General features: G+C 45.1%; 1 protein-coding gene across 1 annotated transcript; it reads right to left on the reverse strand.

The window, feature by feature from the left end:
• Positions 1-9,831: 9,831 nt before the first annotated feature.
• Positions 9,832-22,281, reverse strand: Sec13 (SEC13 homolog, nuclear pore and COPII coat complex component). Its single transcript, XM_021637633.2, has 9 exons — positions 22,152-22,281; positions 20,028-20,072; positions 17,952-18,067; positions 16,521-16,672; positions 15,989-16,122; positions 12,696-12,829; positions 12,211-12,334; positions 11,409-11,555; positions 9,832-10,240 (listed from the first exon to the last, which is right to left on the reverse strand). Exons 1-9 carry the CDS (start codon positions 22,152-22,154, stop codon positions 10,127-10,129), a joined length of 969 nt encoding a protein of 322 aa, XP_021493308.1. The 5' UTR covers positions 22,155-22,281; the 3' UTR covers positions 9,832-10,126.
• Between the last annotated feature and the right edge of the window lie 1,019 nt (positions 22,282-23,300).

The following is a 23,300-nucleotide window of genomic DNA, read 5'->3' on the forward strand; positions in this document are numbered from 1 at the left end:
AATATGATGTGCTAGAGGGCTGTCCAATGCAGTGTTGCTTGCCCTAAGGCCTCATGAGCTTGCTGATGAAGCTAATTAGGCTGACCTAGGTTTTCCATTGAAAGTAAATGAGTGGCCAGAGTAGTGAGCAATCTAAACCCTTTTGAGCACGCATGTTCTTGCATACACATACACACATATACAGACACACAGCAGAGAGAGCCTACCTGGAATGCCTGGGGATGTGATGCCTGCTGGCTGGCTGCTACTTATATAGGGAGCCTTCTGTTTGTTCAGATCTGGCAGTCTCGTCTCTGAGGCTGTGTAGTTTGCGTGGGCAGTTTTGCATTCCTAGGGAACTAAATACTCTTCTCTCCGTCCTCCCACTGTTGAAGAACAACTGTAGAGGTCAGGTGTCCTGAGAGGTATCCAGTTGACTTCCAGTAGCACAGCAGCTCCTGATGTCTTTGTGGTGCCTGTGTGGGCTTGCTCCTGGTGGAGGGTAGGTAGGTGAGAAGCTCTGAGGTCTGCCTTAGTTATGGTATGACCTTGTCTTGCCTCTTTCCATGTGAGATGGTGTTGCCACCGGGAGAACTCCGAAGATTTTGACCAGCTTTTCCCTGCCACTGAGGCTATTGTATCTTTCACACACTGATCACATAGAGCTCTTATTCTGGGATATTTTCAAGAGGGCCTGAACTACCCTACCTAAGAAGCAAGTGTTGGGGAATGCTCACCTGGTGCTCTTCTGTGTCTTGCTTGGTTTTACTGGTTGATTTTGTTTTGTTTTGCACTGTTGGCCATAGTTTCCAGGGTCTTGTACGTGGTAGACATTCCCCACTGAACCATATTCCAGCCCATTCTGGTGTTTGCTAACCTGGCAGCTTGCCTCTTATGTCCACTGACAGTTACTAAGGCCCTCGCACAAGGAATGCCCATTGTGGAGGAGCAGACAAGATGGACCTGGTGTAGAAGTCCTGCAGTATAGCTTTGAAAGAGGACAGTCTTTGGAAGCTTTTTTCACAAAGATCCCCTGTCCTTGGCAGCTGGTTCTTTTGAGTACTGAGTGACAGCACAGGTGTGGGAGCCCTGTATAACTAATGATATGGCCTGCAGGAGGCAAGTATGTTAGACTATGGATGTCTAGTTAGGAGGCCATTGATAGCAGAACAAATGATTCAGGGCCACAACATTCTAACCTACTAAGTAGTCTTGGAGGAGATTGGGCCCTTACGTGGGAGTACTAGGTACAGGTGAGGCATGGGCTGAGTTGTAACTCCTGTGAGAAAAAGACCATCTGGCAGGGGTGGCTGAAATCCTATGTTTAGTCCTCATCATAGGCCTGTCACCCACCTGAACATAGAAACCATTTGGCCCTGGGTCTCAGAGGGCCTGAAGATGAAAGTGGTATGGTAACAATAACACCTGCAGCCCTCCAGTCTGTGAGTACAGCAAGCCCATGCATGGTGACCAGGCGATGGCTGAGCTATGAGGCTTGTCCACTCACCCCTTGGAAGCCTCTGGAGGCAGGAGGTGCTGTGTTGATACTTCTGGAGGCAGGATGTGCTGTGTTGATCTTAGATAAGGCCACAAGCGAGCAAATACACAAATTGCTAACTATCTAGGGAAAGAGCTGGTACCCTCTAGTCACATACCTTGCCATCCAGAGTGTAGCTTAGTAGGGAGGAAGGTCTGGTGATGGAAGAATGGAGGGAGAAGGCACCAGAAAATAGCCACCCACCCAGAGCTGTGGAAGAGGGCAGGGCTGGGATATGCACCTCCATCCTAGCAGTAGGAGCTTGGGGAAGATTATGACTGTAGGAAAGGACAGGTGCTCCTCCCCCAACCCATCCCCCCCACTTTTTTTTTTTAACAGATTTATTGATGTATATGGGTATTTTGTCTGCATGTATGCAGGGCATTGAATCACATGGGGCTACAGTTTTGAGATGACTTGTGAGTGCTGGGATTTGAACTCAAGACTTGGAAGAACAGCACTCAACTGCTGAGCCATCAGAGTCTAGCCCTTTCTCCACTCTTTGATTGTTACTCAAACCGATGTGACAGTTCCAAAGAAGGGAGCTAGGCTGTTCTCTCCTGGAAGCAGGTGCCCGGTGTTCCCTGCATGCCCACTGTACTGATGGCCTTGATAATGAGGACCACAGACTGTGGGAAGGGGGCTGGGGAGCAAATGTCTGTTGGCTTGTCACTAACTTCCTTCATTTTGATTAGTAGTTGGTTCAACAAGTGTGTTCTGTAATACACTTTGGCTAAATCTTGGTCTTAGGCTGAATGGGGACAGGGAGGGAAAAGTCAGACATGATGGCACAGTGCGTCATAGCTATAATCTAGGGTCTGAGACAGGATAACTGACACAAGTTTGAGGGTAACCTGAGCAACAATGTGAGATCCTGTTTCAGTAAACAAAGGCAAGACCAAAACAGGTAGACTAAATTTTAATGTATGTTATGTTAGGGTTCTCTAGAGAAACAACTGACAGAATGAATTCCGGTATATTAAAGGGGATTTATTAGAGTGGTTTATGGGCTCTGGTCTGGCTAGTCCAACAATGGGTGTCTCCTGATAGGCCAAGAGTCCATTAGTTGTTCAGTCTCAATGTGGGATGTGCCAACTGGGTTTTAGTTTACATTCAAATCTAGAAGTAGGCTTTTATACCAGTGAGGAATGGTTTAGTCAAAGGATAGATGAACTTGCCAGTGAGAGTGAGGGGGCAAGCAGGCAAAAAGCAGAAGCTTCTTTTTTCTGTGTCCTTTTATAGGGGCTGCCACCAGAAGGCCCAGATTTAGGGTGGGTCTTCCACCTTAAATGATTTAATCCAGAAAATTCCCACTCACAGGTGTGCCTAGCTTCTTTTAGTTGACTCCAGATATAGTCAAGTTGACATCCAAGATTATTCATCACACATATATGACTGTATTTACCGTTATGTCCAAAATAATGTTTTAGTGTGTGATTAATGACAAGTTGTTACTGAACTCTTGACTTTTTAGTCATTGAATCCAGTGGGTATTTTGTTCTGTGCCTGCTCCAGGTGCTCTGTAGTGTCCAGGCTTCTGTGTCTGCAGTGCTGTTGAATGATCCTATGGGCACTCTTCTGTCTCCTCTCAAAGCCCAGCATGTCCCACTGACTTTCCTGCCCTTCTACCATCTTGAAACTGCAGCCCCAGCCAGTAGCTTTTTCTGTCTTCAGTGTTTATTCAGCAGTGTTGCCCTCAGCCTAATGCTTGCCCAGACCTAGTACTGTACAAGTCTATGGGGCTCAGCTCCTACCTTGCCATGCCCACAAATCTGGTCCTTTCTCTTTCCTGAGATCCTAGTCCTCTCTGGGTAGATGGTACTAGGCATGGCCACTTGCCCCTCTGCCATTATTTTTAAACATTTTCAGTTGCTGGTAGTCTACTAAGGTCTCAGTGCTAGGTTAGGCCTGCAGGGCCCTGGCCTCAACTGCTAGTGCCCCTACAGCATGCTGGAGTTTGGGAAAATGCTCATAATTGCAGCCCTAGAAATTCATTTAATAAGTATCCTCAGAAATTATTTTCTGGTTATTAAAAAAAAAAACCAAAATGTTTATTAAACATTTTGGTTAAAATGTTTATTATTTTAATTATGTAGGTATGAGTGTGGGTGTGTGCACACGAGGGTACAGATGCCTGTGGAGGCTAGAGGTGTTGAATCCCCTTGGAGCTGGAATTGCAGGCAGTTGTGAACCAGCTGATGTGGGCACTGGGAACTGAACTCTTGTCCTTTGCAAGAGCAGTATATGCTCTTAACCAGTAAGCTGCCTCTCCAGCCCTCTTTTTGTGGTATTTTAAGAGCAAGATTTACCTATGGGCTTCAGAGGTGTCACTGAACATTATTCAAGTTCCCCAAAATCTTGCATTGAATGGTTGTAACTACCATCCTGTGTTACTTAACCAGTTAACTACCAGATAACTGCCCAGCCCATACTTACAAGTAGTTACTGCCTTTTGAGTGCATTTGCAATTATTTTATTAAATGGCTATGCTGTTTGCACAGAGAAGGCAAGAATATTACTTAGGTTTCTATTTCTTCACTCATTTTCAAAGTAAGGGTGGATTCATGCTTTTTCTAACATGAACTCAGAAATTATTTTACATTGTAGCTTTTCAGCTAATTTACTCATTTTGTCCAATGTGTTTTCAGCTGACCAGCCGATCCTGGGTACTTTTGAAATGACCCCAGTTTTAAATAACTTTCTGTTCCACTGGGATCCCTCAAGTACATTTCCTCCTCAGACCCAAAATCAAACACATGCCTAAGAAGCTTTGGTTTCCATCAGTGGGATCTGTGCATGTGCCTGAGTGTGCATATGTACACACACACCTTTACATACACTTATGTACACATGATGGTAGAGGTCAAAGGTTAACATTAAGTGTCTTCCTCAGTTGCTCTCTATTTACTGAGGCAGTCTCTCCCTGAATTGAGAACTTGCAAACTGAATTTGTCTAGCTGGCCAGCTTGTCAGGAGTCCCCTGGCCCTATATTCTGGGCATTATGATGTCAGGCGGTCTGCCATGCCTGCCCAGCTTTCTATGGAACATTGGGGATGCACACTCAGGTTCTCAGTTTGTGGCAAGAGCTGTATCCACTAAGCAATCTGCAGTCTTGGAACCAGTTTTGAGACTGTATCAGGTATATTGTTTTGGGGCTTCCTTCCCTTAGCACTAAGATTAGAAATGCCGAATTTAAAAATACATTTGTGTATGTGTTATGTGTATAGGCATACACATGCCATAGCATATGGAGGTTGGAGGACAGCTTATGAGAATCAGTTCTCTCCTTCCACTGATGTGAGACCCACGGATCAAATTCAGGCTTTAAGATTTGGCAGCAAGTGCCTTAACTTGCTCATCTATCTTGCCACCCTCCCTCTCCAAATGCCTACTTTTAAAAGGAAAACTATTGGGCTGAGATGGCTCATGGTTAAGAGTGTACAATGTTCTTGCAGAGGTCCTAAATTTAGTTCCCAGCATCCATGTTGCATGTAGCTCGCAGCTACATGTAGTTCCAGCTCCAGGAAATCCAGTGACCTTTTCTGGCCTCTGCCAGCACTTGCACTCATGAACACATATTCAAACACAGACACAAACATGGCAGATCCAACACCAATCCTGAGTTTAATTTTTATATGTATTGGGGTTTAAGGTCTATGAGTTGTTTTGTTTGATAAGTATTGTAGAATCAAATGAGTGTGCTGAAGCATTGCTGGGTAGAATGTTGTATATGTCAGTTCAAGTAGATGGTTCATGTGTTCTGTAAATGTTCTGAGATCTCTTTGTTCTGTTATTAAATGAGGTTGGAGATGCCAGACTAAAAAGATGGTTTCTTTGCACTGTTCCTGCTCTAAGTGTGTGGAAGCTCCTGTTCAGTGCAGACAAAATTTAGATTGTTAAGTCTTTTATAATGTTCTGGTATCTCTGGTGGCATTTTTTTCCTTCTAAAGCCTGTTTTATTTGACAGAGGCAGATACTTGATTCCTTTTGATGCCTATGTAATGCCAGTTTTCAGCATTTTTATTATTTTCCCCCTTTGTGTTCTCCCTGTGTGGAACTAAACCTTAAACCCGAGGTGTTGACAGGAGTGGCCATTTTGTCTCCTGTCTTCACAGCTCCAGGGCAGGAAGGAGAGGTGACTGCCCTGAGGCAGGGAGGCACCAGTCTGTCAAGATGATGGTCTCTCTGCTGAGGCCACAAGGAAAAATCAAGTCTTTTCTACTGCTGTGGTCCATCTCTCATGGTGAAAAATCAAGTCTTTTCTACTGCTATGGTCCATCTGTCATGGTGAAGGGCCAGCTCAGCTCTCTGGCTATTGCTGTGGGTGGGGGCAGCTTTAAAAAAATACGTATTTTTTTTTTTTTTATAAATTACAGTTTATTCACTTTGTATTCCAGCTGTAGCCCCCTCCACTAATCCCTCCCAATCCCACCCACCCACCCTCCCTCACCTCTTCCCACGTCCTTGCCCAAGTCTACTGATAGGGGAGGTCCTCCTCCCATTCCCTCTGACCCTAGCCTGTCAGGTCTCATCAGGACTGGCTGCACTGTCTTCCTCTATGTCCTGGTAACCCCTTACTAGGGAACCCACTCGGAGACTGAGTTGCCATGGGCTATATCTGTGCAGAGGTTCTAGATTATCTCCATGCATGGTCCTTCAGTTTCATTATATAGCCTGGCAATCTTCCTGCCTCAGTTGGGATTCTGGCATGTGCTGCTGTTGGGCTGTTTCTTCTTCTTTCTTTTTCTCCTCTTCCTTTCTTGTTTTGGGGGTGGGAGTGAGTGGAAAGACAGGGACAACTTCTTGCTGTTTTCTTGAGGCTGGCTTGAACTTCTGGGTTCTTTTGATCCTTCTGAGACATCAGTCTTCTGAGTAGCTATGATTATTGATGTATGATACCTAGATATGTGGTTTGATATTTTGTGTGTATGTGTAGGTATGTATACAGACCAGAGACTGACATCAAGTGTTTCCCTCATTTGCTCTTACCCCCTCCCCAATTTTATCTTTTGTGTATGCATTTATGTCTACATGTAGGTTTGTGCACATGTGTGCAGGTACCTGTGGGGGCCAGAAGAGGGTGTTGAATCCCCTGGTGCTGGAGTTACAGGAGTTGAGCTGTCTGATGTGGGTACTTTGGAAGAGAACTCTGGTCCTCTGCAAGAACAGTGTGTGCTCTTAACCACCGACCTCTTTCTAGCCCTCCATCTCATTTTTAGACACTCATTTTTAGCTTGCCAGTTTGGCTAGAGTGGCTGCCTAACATGTCCTCAGGATATTCCTGTCTCTTCTACCTTACCAGCTTTTTGTGTAGGTCGCTTTAGCCTCTGCTTAAGACAGTATCTCACTGGTCTTGAACTTGCTATGGAGCTGAGATTGGCCTTGACCCTTGATTCTCCTGCCTCTGTCTCCTGAGTGCTGGGATTATAGGTAAGTGCCACCATACCAAGCTAGAACATTATCTTGTTCAGATCTTGAATATTTGCTAAAGGCTGCTTGCCAGCCTGTAATCCTAGTGAGAGGTGTGTATAGTGGAAGAACATTAAGCTAGTGAGGGAATATACCCTTGAGAATATTGGGGGTCCTGGTCTTTCTACTCTTGCTTATCCCTGCCATGAGGCGAACAGGCTTGAACTTGGCTACAAGTGCCCACCATTGTTGCAGATGAAATAAACCACAGGCCAAAGGAACAGACCCAATCAAACATGGATTAAAGACTCTGACACAGTGAACTAAGGTTATCATCTTTTTATTTAAGGCATTTTGTTACAATAATAGAAAGCTAACAACTTTATTTTAAAGATATTTTTATTTTAGCAGGTATGGAATTCTAGGAGTTTTCTTTCATCAGAGATGTTTTTTGCTTTTTGTGGTTTCTGATGAACAGTTAGCTGCTGTTTTATGTGTTCTTATGAATGTACTTTATCTCTAACTCTGCTGCTTAACACTCTGAATGTTTCCATTTGTTGTGGAACATAAAAGAGTTTTAGGTGTGGAAGAATTTTGGCTGTCTCTTTCAAATTTCATCCCCCCCCGGTTCTTTTTCTTTCTTTGTCTTCCTCCCCAGTGGGACTCCAACTATTCACAGGCTAGTCCATAAGGGATTTCACAAAAGGTCATATTAACTGTTTCGTTCTCTCAACCTCCTTTTCCTGTACTTGTTTGGTTCTTTTCTGGTAAGTGTTAAAGGTCACCTATATTTCTAACTGCAAATTCTACTGCTGAGTTTTTAGGTATTTTTGTCATGTTCATTTTTCTTTATATTCTTGAAAATATAATAGCTATTTTTAAAATCCTTGGCTGCTAACTTCAAAGTGTCTCTCTATTTTTTAATAGTATTGCTGTGTATTCTAGGCTAGCCTGGACCTCCAGTCCTGCCTTAGATACACTCTCCACCCCACCCCTTTTTTTTAACCCTGTATCTGAGAATGGAATTCAAGTCTTGACAAATTTTACTACTGAGCCAAGACCCCAGGCATGTATATTTTCCACTTTTGCTTGAGCCATGTTAATCTTTTTACATACCTGCTAGTTTTGACCTGGAAGCAGGACATTCTGGTGTTTGAGATGTCAAGTGCTACATTTTGTTAATGGTTTTTTAAAAGCAGTAATTCTCAACCTGTGGGTAATGACATCTTGGGCCAGTCAATATCAGGTAATTGTGCATATCAGATATTTACATTCTGATTCATAACAGTAGCAAAATTACAGTGATGAAGTAGGAACGAAAATAATTTTATGGTTCTATAACATGAGGAACTGTATTAAAGGGTTGCAGCACAGGAAGGTCGAGACCCACTGATCAAGAGTGTTGGGCTTTCTCACACAAACTAGTATAGATTACTTTAATCTTTGTCAAGGCTGCTTGGCTTTCAAGAACAAACCTGAAGCTGGGTGTGGTGGGTGGTACATGCTTTTAATCCCAGTACTCAACTGAGTTTAAGGCCATCCTTGTCTACATTATCTGTCCAGCTCCAGGACAGTCAGGACTACGTGAAGAGACCTTGCCTCAAAGTAAAACAAAACAAACCTTAAAGTTAACTGAAGGTGTACTGTTAAGGTGTTTGAGATAGGACCGCAATATGTAGCTTTGCCTGCCCTGGAATTTGCTATTGCAAACAAAGCTGGCCTTGAATTTGTGGCACTCTTTTAACTGCCTCTGCATCCCAAGTGCTGGCATTACAAGTATGCTCACCATGCCTGCCTATCATCTTTCTTGGAACTTTCCCAAGTATAGTATTATGAAGTTGTTCCATTGACTACCCTCCTGTGTGGATTCCAGAGATTGTCCGAACTATTACTTTCTGGCCCCATAGAGCTACTCTCCAAACCCTAAGCTTTTAGGGTCATAATTTTACTCAGTCCCATACCATCTTAACTGATCCTGAGAGGCATATGCTATAAGGAATCCCTGGTTGCTATGTGAGGCATTGTGTTAACCACTGAGAACAGCAAGGCAAGCATAGAGAGCCAGACTTGTCCTTAGGCTAACAGACTACTATGCATTCTCTTTGAACTAAGCAGCATAAGAAAGGTCTTTCCCAGCCTTTTCTCATACACATCATAGAAGAAATGAAGCTGTGGTTTTCATGCAGTTTCTGGAGGGTTTGGGTTCTGTGGAGTGACTTGGGAGACTGTGTGGGCAGATCCTGGGGTCTCATTTCAGTTCCACTCCCTAACTTGTTAGCAAAACAAGTTTGGCTAATGAAAAGTAAAATAGATGGAGTGAGCATAACGGGTGAGCATAATTCAGTTCTCCTGAATTAACTGCCTTGGTATGTATGTGAAGGTCTAGTGTGAGTATAGACACATACATTGTGGCTGAGGAATAACAATATCCCTCTTTGGTTCTACAGAGAGCAAGTAAGACCAAGTTTAGGTGAGGTGAGGTGAGCTAGAACTCTAATCTTGGCTTTCTCCTTAGCAAGTGGGTAAGTCCTCTATTTCTTTCTGCATATTGCTTACCTGAAATACGGTGTTATGGTCTACTAAATAAAACAGGCTTCAGTAGGTGGTGACTGCTGGTTCAGGTGAAGGTTCCAAGACCTTTGCTGGGAGGTGGCACCTGGCTCAAGGTCAGTTAGGACCAGAACTTTGGTTTCCCGTCATAGCATTTGTGTTAGAATACCCAGGGCTGGGTTAACATTCCTTGCCTGGCATCTGGTTGCTCACCTGTATGCATGTGTTAGCATCTCAGACCCATTCTTCAGAATTCATCAATCCCATTTGCAGGTGGGGCCTGGAGCATGCCTTGCACAGGTGCTTGCAGCAGCCCAATTCGGGCAGATGCACTGTGTGGGATGACACAGTAAAGTTTCTATGCAATATGATTTTATTAGCTTGGAAATAGCCCGAACCAAAAGATAGTTAAAAATGGCCAAAAATATTTAAAAATAACAGTTATTTGTTCCTAACATGAATACTTTCAGCTGGATACTAAATTATTAAACACATGGAATCCCAGTAAGGCAGGTGAGCACCCAGTGTTGCCTCTGTGGGCACTTTCGGGTGTGGAATCTTGGTAACATTTGAACCCTTCTTCCTGGTTGTTTGGATGTTGTTCCAGAATATGCAGTCATGGAAACAGGAAGTTCAGGCTGCCTGTGTTATCACTGCTCGTTCTGTTGGCCCTCTGTGATGGAGGCTGACACGGAACCCTGGCCCTTGTTGACATCACTGATGCACACCCACTGTCCATCCACCGACTCTTTCCACAGGGTCACCTGCAAGTTAGTGCACAAAGTCAAAGGTTTGTGCCTGTTTATCTGCTGCTCTTCAGTCTCATCCTAAGTGCAAACACAGAGGCCATGGGAAAAACTATTTACCTCCCATTACACCTGCTCAAAATGCAGGGGAAGGAATAACCCATGTTACAGAGCACAACAGGGATAGGCTACAATACAAACTTTTAAAACTAGTGTAACTACGAGGGGATGTATGTGGCTGAGAACAGGTCAGGGTTGGGCTGTCAGTGTCACCAAGTATAACAGCACAAGTTAGACAGGCTACAGCTACTATAAGTGGGATCACTGAAGACTAAATAGCTGAAAAGGTCTGTCCCTGGAGAGAAGCTGAGTGGGTGCTCTCTGATAACATTGTCCTATGGCTCCTATGCTGTCACCTCGTGCAGCTCACCTGCACCTGTCACAGAAGCAGCATCCTCACTTCACACACAGGGTGAGAAATGGCTTGAGAAGGAAGGCTGTAAAATGCCTCAGGAATGCTAATTTAAACACCAGGTCCTGACTCTGGTACAAAGAAATGAAAGGAGGATGACGATCTTTTGAGATGGGGCCTGCAAGCCTGTTCTGGAACTACTGAAGAACAGAGAAGGCTATCTACATAGGGTGTGAAGAGATGTTTGTTCACCCAAGCCACTCCGCTAAATGAAATAAGCCTGCCACAAAAAGGACAGAAAATATGGTGGGTAGGGAAGGGGGCTAGTTAATAGATACTGAATTTGCTTTATAAGCTTAAGAGTTCTGGAGATCAGTTACATAGGTCAACACACAACACTTAAAGTCATTACTGTGGTTTTAAAAAAAAGGTATTTTACCATTTCTAGGAAATATGGAGGTTTTCTTTACTTTCCTTATTTTGCCCTATGTTGGTCTTTCCAGTGGCTACTTGGGTCATAGCAGAAGCAGGAGGTGGAGACATAGGAGGTGGTACAAGTCCCTGCAGATATGAAATCCCTACACTGCAATCCTATAATCGCTATACAAGTCACCTCCTTTTCTGTGTAACAGGGGACACAGTACCTCAAAGGGCTGAGACTGAGATAGAATTTAGACCCACCTCTGTGATTAGATGGGATCATTTACTATACATGCCAGCAAATAAAAAAAAATTAGAGCCTATATGCTTGCCCCCTGGTAATGGGGTATATACCTTGTTGTCTCCACCTGACACGGCCAGGATGTTTGCTGTGATGGACCAGCTCACGTGCCACACAACATCATTGAACTTGTGTAGGAGTTTGGGTGACCACATATTGCCTGAAGCATCATCACAGGACCAAATAAACACTCGACCGTCCTAGGGAAAGACAAACATCAGAAGATGCCAGTACAAGCATTCTCCTCAGGGACAGTCATCTGCACATACAGAGACAGGGCAGCTGCACTAAAGAGTCTGTTCCAGTGGCCTGCTTCTGATCCTTTTATCCTGAACATTTCTCACAATACGACAGGGGCTCTGGATTCTGTGGGGATAAACAGGAAATTGTAAGGATAATCTGTTTTTCTTCCTACCTGGCTGCTTTCTCATGGGAATATGGACAGCTATCTCTTAAACCAAGCTGAAAACATGAACAAAAAGAAACTTACAATAAAACACCAACAGACCCACCAGAAGGCCTGGCTTTTTATCTCTCATCCCATTGATGACAGGAAATAAGAGATGGTTGTGTTTAGGAAGGGTGACTAGGTACATGAACCCAAGGCACTAAGTCTGGGCACCTCCATCTGTCTTACACGAGGGTCAGGAGGGATCTGAACTTGGCTCCAAGCTTGGCACTACTAGTTCTAAAGCTACAATTTCACTAAACACTGGCCCTACAGGTTCCTCTTGGTCTCTGCCCAGGTCTATAAAGATACTGCTGCCCTCCCTCCCCCTTTTGAAGGCCTTTCCCTTTGGCCAGATTGGAAGGACCTCAATGAGATATGGGATGCTTTCATGGTGTGGGGCTGACCTGAGAGCAGCTGGCAATGGTGCTGGTGGGCAGGCCAATGGAGGGGGCCCAGGCAACATCTCGAACCCAGTCGCTGTGTGCCTCTAGCTTCTGCTCCTCCTTCCACTGGCCATCCTCTTCCTCCCTGCAGAGGACATCAGAGCAGGGAATGCAGTGGTAGGCAGGCAGGCATCCCCACCCAGGGTGAGGAGTCCACCTTTTATGTTCTCTTCAATGGGAAAAATGAGTAGACTTTACTAAGCTTACTAAGCTGTTCATAAAGTTCCCAGGAAATGCCCTTTCCTCCCCAGCTCCAAAGTTTGGGGAATATTAAAAGTGTTTAGAAAAAGAGCAAGTTTGTTTTAAAATGGAATTTGTAACAGACTGAAAACAGTATGCTGTGATCCAGGGAAAGGTGACCTCGCTTCTTGTACACTCTGGCTGAGCAGTGACGGGCAGAGTAGAAGTGCTCCATTGAAGAGATTGTGTCCACACAATTCACTGACCTCCACAGCTTGATGAGATTGTCACAGCCCCCTGATGCAAACTTCTTGATGTAATTGGGTTTCTGCCCTGATGGTTGGTCTATAAGGCTTCCAGGAACAACAGCAGGGGCCCAACTGACAGCATTACACCCGATCTGCAGAGGAACAATGTAGTGAGGCTGCGCTCTCACACAGTATGGGAAGTTACTCCATAGACTCCTGGTGCTTTTCCTCTAGTTGTCAGGACTTGGGTTACAGCACACAGATGATGTGAGGAACAAAAACTAGGCACTGACATGTTCTTATAATACCAGCATGGGAGGCAGGATAAGGTATATGAAACAGGCAGATTCCTTAAGGCAACTGGCCAACCAGCCTAGCCAAATCCATGGACTTAGTAAGAGATCCTGTCTCAAAAAATAAAATGTGAAGAGCAACAAGGAAAGATTCCTGATGCCAACCTTGGGACTATACATACAAGTGAACATACCCATACTACTACTACTACTACTAACAAGTATGCAAGTAGCACATGTATGTGTGTACATACTTAAAACACATGCACAAAAAGTAGGGGTTAGCCATAGAGAGAAATTATTAGATCAACAGATTTCTCAATAAAAACCCTAAGACCAGAAGGTCATAGAGTGGTGTGTTTCCATTCCTAAAAGAAAATAACAAAAGAAATCAAAAGAAAAATGAGCTTCTGATAAAAGCACAGTTCAAGGGAACTTGGCCACAAGACTAACCTTGTGAACCCTGCAGACTCCTGTACCAGAGCGGGAAGAAAGATTACTCTCAGAGGACATGGAAGAATAAACATCACTAGAAAAGCAGACATGCAAGTGAGAAACAGCAAAGAAACATTAATGCAGTGAATCATTAAACATCAAAGATGAGCTAGAGACGGCACCATCAAAGATGGCTCAAACTAGATAACTTTTCTTGGCAACTCTGTGGTTTACTTATTTTTTTTCTTTTTTGTGGCACGGTCTAGCTATGTAGCGTAGGTTGACCTTGAGCTTCCCTCCTTCCTACCTCAGTTTCAAAATGTAAATTATCTTAATTCACTAATTAAAAGACAGAGTAGGGCTGGGAAGATGGTTCTATAAGTAGTGAATGTGGACCCCGAGAACACATTAAAAAACAGGTATTGGCCAAACATGGTAGCACATGCCTTTAATCCCAGCACTCGGGAGGTAGAGGCAAGTGGATCTCTTGAGAGTCTGAGGCCGGCCTGATCTACAAAGTGAGTTCCAGGACAGCCATGGCAACGCAGAGAAACCCTGTCTTGAAAAACAATACAACAAACCCAGCACAAACAGGCATGGTGATGTGTACTTGCATAATTTTAGCATTAGCAGGGCAGAGACAGGAGGATCCCTGAAGCTCACTGGCCAAATTAGTGAGCATCCGTTTCAGTGAGAGGCTGTCTCAACAAATAAGGTGGACAGTGATAGAAGACACCAGGCATTGATCTGCCTCTGCACAAATATGAACATGTACACATGCATACATTACACAAACACAAAGAGATGGACTAATTTAAAACAAGAACCAACAATATACTGGATGTAACTCACCTCAGCAGCAGAGACAAACATTAAAAATGAAAGGCTGAGAAATCAAGCAAACAATCAAAACCAGGCAGGAATCGTACCTGACAGAACAGACTTTGTAAGGACATTGTTTTGCAGATAAAACAGTAAGATACTCAGGTCACATGATCAACTGAGGATAATGACTGTGATATATATGCACTGTATTTTAAGATTATACAGTTATAAGATATTTACTATTCAAGAGAGAGAGAGCTGCAGTTAAATTCAGAAGCCTGAAATAGGATGCATATTTCTCATTAAAATGGAACAAAACTAGACGTCAACACCAAAAGAAACTGCAGAAATTATACAGACACATGGAGACTATGATGATTTGTAGTGAGAATTCTAGAATTTTGGTTTAAAAAAAAAACAAAAACCAAAACACCACAAATATATGTTTTTGTTTTAATTCTAGGTGACTACAATTTGCCTTGTGCTCTACATGGCTTTGCCAGCTGCAGATAATTTCTGCAATTGTGTGACATTTGGAATACCGGGTATATAAAAGGGAAAGTCCCAAGAAGTGGGTAGGTGGTTGTTGGTCATTTAGGTAGGTTGGTTGTGGCTTGTTAGTAGCTGTGGTCAAAGAAGAAACAAAAGGAAAGAAATTAGATTCAGGGATTTTTCTCTCTGTTAGGAGTGAAACCAGAGTGGCAGGGATAAAGGATAGGGAGAAAGAAGAGCCTACAAAGTAGCAAAAGACCAGCTACAGTGATTAATCTTCACCATCTGAAGACCTGAATTAGACTCACCTAGGAAGCAAACAACTGGGCATGTCCATGAGGACATTTCCAGAACATTCAACTGAATGTAAGCAGGGCTTAGGACCGTGGACTGAATTAAAAAGAGAAAGTGTGCTGCTTCCTGACTGGGGATGCAGTGTGACAAATTGCCTCACCAGTTGCCTCCTGTTGCCATGCCTTCCCCTGTCATGACAGGCTACCATCAAACTAAATAAGCCTTTCCTTTCTTGAGTTGCTTTTGCCATGGATTTTGCCACAGCAAGGAGAAAATTACTAATATAAAAACTATACTTTTGAACAATAAGTCATTAAATTAAGTAGGAAATAAAAATTTGCTTTTCTTTTCCTTGTGTTTTTTTTTTTTTTTTTTTTTTGAGACAGGGTTCTCCTCTGTATAGCCCTGGCTGCCCTTGAACTCATTCTGTAGACTAAAAATCAGAGATCTGCCTGCCTATGCCTCCCAAGTGCTGCGATTAAAGGCATGTGCCACCATGCCCAGTCATTTGTTCTTTCATGTACAAGTGTTTTTGAGAATTACACCTAGTTAGAGGCACAAGAAATGTGAGTTTCCACTTCCCACAATGCTTTCTGGCCAATTTGAATCTTAAATTCAAAGGACCAGAAAGCACATGGAACTAGATCTCTGGATCTTTGAAACATCATGAATTCTGGGGACCCCCAATGCTTGTTAGCCTGAGGCTTCTGTAACTAGGTGGAAGGTGATTGTAGCCTCACACTTCTAACCACAACCTGGGGGTTTACTAGGAGAAGCCAGTGCCACCTCTGCCTTGGGCTGAGAAGGCTGGTGCAGCTGCTGCTCTTCAGAACAAAGAGGCTCCAGCATGTCTGACCTGTGACTCCTCCCAGCCACCACTTGGCAGGAACACCTAGGCTCCTGGGAGTACAGAAGACGTTAGCACAACAACTATGCTCTCTCCTCCATGCAAGAGGCAGGGGCTGGACTCACCGTGTGAGCATTGTTAATCTTCTTCACTTCCCACTGGCCTTCCCCTGTATAGGTCAGCAAGGAGATGGCCCCATCTGAGCTTCCACAGGCTAGGATCAGGCCGTAGTCATGAGGGGCCCAGCACACAGAGTTCACTGTGGAAGGGAGGCACAGTGAGCAGCTTTCACCCAATAGCTACTATTTTGCTAAATTCTTAGAAAAACCACAGGGATTGCCAGTGGCCAGCTGACATTTGGCCAAATAAGGACAAATTAACACTTAACAGCATTTCCTGTCTGACTTCACAAAGTGAGGAGGAGGGGCCACCTGAGATTCAAGGATGAGTCTTGGGAAGCCTCACTGTTCTTGCTAAACCTCTCTCTGGACTGGCTTTAGGTCTTGGGGACAGACTTTAGCTGTGGACACACTAGTTGAAAAGCCAACAAATGTCCAAAAGATGGACAACAGCAAGGGAAAGGAGCCTGAGATGTGACCAGAACAGGGGCCCTTCCCACCCACAGGACCCTCATACTCATTTGCCAACTCTACATACCTGAGGAGTCATGTCCTGAGTGCTCATGGGTCTTCTCCCAAGTGCCATTTTCCTCTTTCCAGATAATGACTTTCCGGTCATAGGAACAGGACGCCAGGATATTGCCATACATGGGGTGGGCCCAGGCCACTTGCCATACTGGCCCCTCATGTCTGCAAGGGAGGGGGTCAGAGGCTGCTCTGAGGGTCAGGGGACCCACAGTGCCACTTCCCTCTGGAGAGACAACAGAATGTCCCCACTGTCTTAGCTTTTTGAGGCAGGATCTCATACTATGCAGCTCAGGTTAGCCTTGGGCTTGTGATACCTCCAAATGCTAAGATAAAAAGGTATGTGCCATCACACCTAAATTTGGTCTGTGTTCCACTAGGTTTAGAATTAAAACTTCGTATCTTGAAGTGAGTTACTAAAACATCAAATTGCCTCGTCACCAAAACCAAGTGGCAGGTCTAACAATCTATAATTTTAAAGTCATAGAGCACAAATAATATTCTCAGATAGCTATATGTAAGTTGAAAACACATCTGACTTTTCTTGGTGACAAAGTGACAAGTCTACAGTTATTACTGGAGTTTCCAGCCAATATCCAAAATAGAAGGAAACAGTAAATTCAGAATCATGCAAAAGAAATGTGATTGTTTTTCCCATCCCAGTTTGCCCAACGTTGGAGACTCTTCACAGTGTTTATAGGCCCAGACACCCAGGTTAGGAACCCTCACTATGTGAAAGGCACTGATGGAAAGCATAGCCGTGACCACAAAAATGAGCCAAGACCTCAAGGGTTAGTGGAGGAGGAAAAAGAAAACATTTATCAAATACTCCCTGGCTTATCTGCCATTGGCAAACAGGCAGAACAACAGGATGTATACAGTTTGTCTCATGGGACCAGTGAGATGGCTCAGTGGGCAAAGCATTTGCTGTGTAAGCCTGAAGACCTGAGTTCAAATCCCCAGAACCCATAGGAAGGTGGAAGGACAGAACTCCACAAAGTTGTCTTCTGACTGCCACATATGAGCCTGCATATGTGTCCCAAGTAAGTTCATCTCATGATCAGACGTCCTAAATGACACTTTGGGTCAAATGGCTAGCCATGTGCAGGATGGTAGCAGTGTAGTGTTCATTGCTTCTCAACATGGCACTAGCTGCCCACATCAAGATGTACTGACATGGGCCTGGGATAGAGTCAGGATTATCCCATCTGGGGTTAAGCAGAGGAGGGCTTCAAGAGACAAAGTGCCTCACTTTCCCCGGTCTTTTGGTGGTAGAGCTACCATACCCCAAATGCACCCTTATCTGCACCTCTGCTAAGGGCAGATAAGCATCCTTATTGCTGAATGCACTCTGAGATTGCTCTGAATTTGTGCTTTCACCCTTCCTCCCAGGCCTGAAAATCCAGCTATTTCTGAGACCTTCTCCAGGCGTGTTCACACTTACCCTCTGAGGTCTGCAATGAGGATCTGCCCTCCATTTCGCACATCAAAGATTTTGACAGACCTGTCTGAGGAGCAGGTTGCTAGGCGGGTGCCATAATAGTCCATCTGTGCATCATGCTGAAAGAGGAGGACAACTGGGGAAGCCTGCACAATGGGTGGGTAAACCCCCAGCCAGAGACTAGAATAGACCAGAACCTCCCCAAACTCAGTCTCAAAGAATCATTACTCCTAGACAAGAAGCTAGATTGTTGGTATTCTCACTTCCCTGCCAGGCAATGTCCTTCTGGAAGGGAGCAAACAAGCCATACTGAGTTGGTTGTTCCAGACCCTTCATGCACTTCTTCCAATCCTGTTCTGTGAGTGGTACAGGGGGAAAAACTGACTTCTGGCCTCTGTTTCTTTTCAGACCCTGTTCTGACTGCAGGCTCCATGGGCTACTCGGGAAGACACCCTGAAACTCAGTGTAGCCCCAGATCCCAAGGCTAATAATTGAGAGTAGGCCTGAGACTACATCAGACTCCATGCAGCTCTTCTCTAAGGCACTGTGGGCCTGGACACAGGATTCTATACAGATATGTGGTCCTCTCACTGCACCAAAGTCCTGAATAGTCTGGGGACCTTCTTCCTATCAGTGTGCCTATTACTCCAGATTCCACACCCCTGGAAAGCAATACTTAAGTATCATTGCTCCCATGGAACCCACTCTGACACTGACTGGATACCCAGGCAAGGGCTGGCTGCTGCCTCAGTTTTGGGACTATTTTTGCAGCATGTTGTATGGTCTCCTTCAACACTAGTCCCCTGCTGGCTGGCTCACCTAGCCAAGAGCTTGCTGCTTTCCTATCTGTTCTACCCTGCAGGTTTCAGAAATAGTCAGCTGTCACCTGGAGCAGTTTCAACCTTTCAAAGAAGGTGCTATATGGAACTTAACATAACAGTCCCTTGTGACCTCTCTTCTCGATGAAAATGATTCTTCTGGAAGGTTATCTTTCTGCTCGGTCAGGCCTTGCTCTCCTGGTAGGTAGGCTGTAGGTCCATTTCAAAGCCCTTTTCAGCAGAGTACTATCATACTGGGAAGAGAGGTACAGTAGTATCTAGGATGGAGATTCTATCTCCTTAGCTTTCTGTTGTACAACCTTTAAAAAATTAGCTTATTTCTTTAACCTTCAGTTTCCCTATCTTTAGAAGGGGCTAATGAGGACACTGGCTGCAGTGGTCCTTGAAGGCTTAACAGGGTACTAAATGGAAAGCGCCTAGGGTATAATGGCAGATTTAATGAGTGTTCAAATGTTTCTAACTTCTGTATTGCCTTATCTGGTCCCCAGGAGGAAACCAAGTTGGGACACTGGCAAGAGTGTTTAGATTGGATCTTATTGCCCTTGGGCCCATGCCAGCTCCAGCCAGGTGGTCTCACACTGCTTACCACCAAAACCAGCAACCAGCAACACGCACAGGTTTGCATCAGAACCCCAGAGCAAGTGCCTGTGGTCAGGCTGGGAGGTCAGACACCTCACTGAAAAGACTGAAACCACTGGGCCGGGGCCCTGGTCAAAGGCTGCCTACACTGTTTGGCTCCAGGGAGTGGAGTGTTCCAGTTGGAGACTTCAACCTCTGCACCTTCCCCAGCAGCTCTACACTGTGCCCTGTGTTGGCCTCTCAAGAAACGCCCCAAGGAATGACTTGAGGCCCAAAGGCTTGGTATGGCCTAGTCTCTTGGGTGGAAGTTTATCAACCTCTGCCCTAGGCTTTCATTATGTCTGCCAGACTTCCTAATCACGCTCAATAACTCTCAGTGAAGCTAAGACGGGTGGGAAGATGACTGTCAAACCTTTACAGCCTTACTCTCAGAGTAGGGTTTGGTGCTGGCTGAAGACTGAAGGGTCTGAGCTGTACAGAAGAACCAGGTTCTCATGGCAAAGACAAGCCACTGTCAAAACCCTGCCAACTCAGAGGTCACACAGGAGAAAAGATTAAACTCTGGAGGCTATGGCCTGCTGGGAACTAAGACACAGTCCAAACTCCCACAGAACAGAATACTCATGTCAAGGTTTAGGAGAAGGGCTGAATGGATACTTACAATCATGTCCTCATGAGAGGTGTCCACGGTATTAATTACTGACACCTAGAACAAAGACATCCTGTGAATTCACAGACAGTAGCCACAACTACTGTTGTGTAAATCAACACAACTACTGTGTAAGTTAATTCCTTATAGCACCGATTGTTTCTTAAGTTCTTAGGGGCATTCCTTCTCTCATTCATTCACTGACATGCTCATTCTATGAACTCTTTCATTTTTCACAAAATTGGCTCTCATTATGTAGTTCAGGCTGGCCTTGAACTCAGTATCCTCCTGCCTAAGCCTCCCACATGCCAGGATATATGTGCATTTTTACTTCCAGCTAAGAACCTCTCAGAGCACTGTGTGAAGGACTGCACAGTGTGAAGTAGAATGGCAGTTCTTGCCTCAGAGAAGCTCATGTTTAAACAACCTGCCAGTAGCCAGCTCAGCCATACTGTGGTTTGTTTGGGCAGGAGGAGCCCAAGATGAGGGGGATACACAGCTGCCTTACGTGATAACCACTTTGTTGTTGAGGGAGAATACATAATCCAAGCAGAAAAGGATTCCACAGGCAAAGACAGTGTGAGAACTTGAGGTCAGCGAGCCTGGAGGTAGGCCAGGCAGCTCTCAAAGACGAGGTGGAAGCATGCAGGAGCAGAGTTCATTCCCTTTTTGCATCACAGAGGTTCTGATGGCCCAGAAAGTGTATGTGGAACAGGTTATAATTCAAGATTAGGACTGTGGTGGTGCATGTCCTTAACACTCTGAAGCTTGGGAGGGTGGATCAAGAATTCTAGGCTAGCCTGGGCTACTTTTCAGAAAGGTAGGCCCTAGGAGAGTATGGCAGCAAGGCATTCAGAAGGCACACACTGAGTTAAGTAAAGGTTTTCATGAGAATTCTAAGTGTTCTAAAGAGTAAGCTTGAGGGTCTGCAAAGATTAGAGGAAGGGGAATTGAACTGTCTACAGACATTGGCATTTTCCCATGAGCATTGAGAGGTACCAAGTCCAATTAATTATAGCCAACAGAAAGGAGCTGGCAACTTAAGGAGCCAGCAGAGAGAAAACCAAAACCATACTGCTGGCAATAAACCTAGTTACTAACCCTCTAATATTTAGCCCACAGTCCATGATAGCAGATTACCCTACCCCCAACACACACCAATATAAGCTTGGTGGTGCTCAAGAGTCCCCACAATCCAGGCTGGCTGAGGGAAAAGTAATTTGATATTGGTGATCTGAAGGACCTTTGAGAGCTGACATTTCTTTCTGACCATTCTCAACCAGCAGCCATGGATTGTGACCCACACTTTAGGATGCTATGTGTTTTAAAGCTCTTGGAACAAGTCTCTTGACACTTATGTGGTTACTGGAACACAGTAAGGAACAATACTCAAAACAATTCAGCTCACTAGAATCACACCGGTTACAAATTTACAATGAACCAGTGTGAGTCTTTAACTCAGCAACAGAACCAACGGCCAACAGAAGAGGGAGGCAGCTCCTTGCACTGCTGTGCCAACTAGGGTCTAAGACTTCCAGAAGCTGGTTCTCATTCATTCACTCAGTGACTCAGGCGCCAGTGAAGATACACCACAGATACCATGGTGTTCAATAATAGTAATAATAAAAGCCGAGACGATGCCCTGGAGCCATTCAGCTGGGTGTCCCATCAGTTTCCTGAAGGGCCTATCACACCTGGGAACCCTGTGACCAAACAACTGATTCCCCCCGCCCCCACCACTTTTGCTGAGGTAGTAGGTGATTAGGATGATTACGATTTGGATCTTAGCTTGCCACTGCCCCGCGCAGTGTTGATGACAGCAGACTATGCGCGGGCAGGGGATGCAAGTGATAATGGGAACGTATTAAGTTCTAATTTGGCAGCAGCTCCTATGATAGCTTTAGGTTTTTTGTTTGTTTGTGGGTTTTTTGTTTTGTTTTGTTTTTTTCCAATTACGGAGGACAAGACACAAGGGCAGGAGGTGGCACAGCAGTCCGGGCCTCTGAATTCCGGAAGGCCCAGCGGCCTTGCCATAATCTCCCGCTCCGAGACCCACAAAGGCAGGACACGCAAACCTTGAGGAGGTGGAGGTGGATGGCCGAAGGCCACGACTATCACCGGGAACGCAACACTCACCATTGCTGCAGCAGTAGCGACTCTCGGCCTCGGACGTGGCAGCCCAGAACGCTTCACTTCCGGCGCCGGCCCGCAGCCGGCAGACCTTCACCCAGTAGCTTCCGGTCAGCAACACACTCGACTCACACAAAGGTTCCGCGTCTTCTGGGACCCTTGCCCCGCCCTCTGGCGTTTTCGCCCTTAACTTGGCGAACGGTGGGGCTCTGGTTGCTGTAGCTTTTAATGACCTGAACCCGTCACTAGCGGGTTTTCTATCTAGATCAATCTTTTCTCGTTCGTGAGGTGCATACGTAAAATGACTACTGATAACAGCTTCGCCCTTCTTTTCGGCGGGTTCTGGGTCCCGCTGGTATATCATGAACGTTGTAGAGGTTAATTTCGTTAGTGCACTGGGGTAGTGCTTTGTTAGGTCTTCAGCAGGACGGCCCTGCTATATAGGGCCGATGTCTTCAGAGAGCCCAGACTTCCAGCGGGATCCCCTGGGATCCTGGAAGTCCTGTCGAGAGACCAGTGTCTCCAATTGATAGTGTACCAACTTTTTTAAGGGGAAGCCAGAGTCTCTAATACATGGGATTTGACTGTTCCCAGGGAGGGCAACTGGAGACCCCGACCCCTTTCCCCTGGCCTTTGGTTTTCCGCACAAAGCACTATAATTGGGAATGCCAAGCTGCAGAAGCTCCTCAGATTCACATGGTCCCATCCTCCCATCCACTTCAGACACTGAGAAGCCAAGTGGCCCAGAACGGAACCTGCACTCCATCACCAGCTAAGTGAAAATTCTTTCTGGTCCCATGTTGAAACTGGGATTAAAAATCTTGGCTGGAGATAGCTACCAAAACTCCGTGTTGAAGGAGTTTGGGAGAAGTGCCAGGAGAGTGGCAGCCTTATATCAAACACCCCTCCCCCCTCCATTTCACCGCAGCACCTTTTAGAAATTATGTTTCCTCCAATGGAGAAGTATTGCAGGGATGTGAAGAGGTGTTACTTAGGGTAAAACAGAAAACAAACTTGAAGAGGCTCCTTGGCCTTTTATTCTTCAAGGCACAGGCCCTTCTGTAGATGCACCACGAATCCTTCAACTGTTAGGGCCAAGTTCCTTTTCTCTGAGCTTTACTTTTCTCCCGTGAAAAATGGTGACAACAGGCATCT

The sequence above is a fragment of the Meriones unguiculatus genome, chromosome 5, assembly GCF_030254825.1.
Source record: "Meriones unguiculatus strain TT.TT164.6M chromosome 5, Bangor_MerUng_6.1, whole genome shotgun sequence".
NCBI lineage: Eukaryota > Metazoa > Chordata > Mammalia > Rodentia > Muridae > Meriones > Meriones unguiculatus.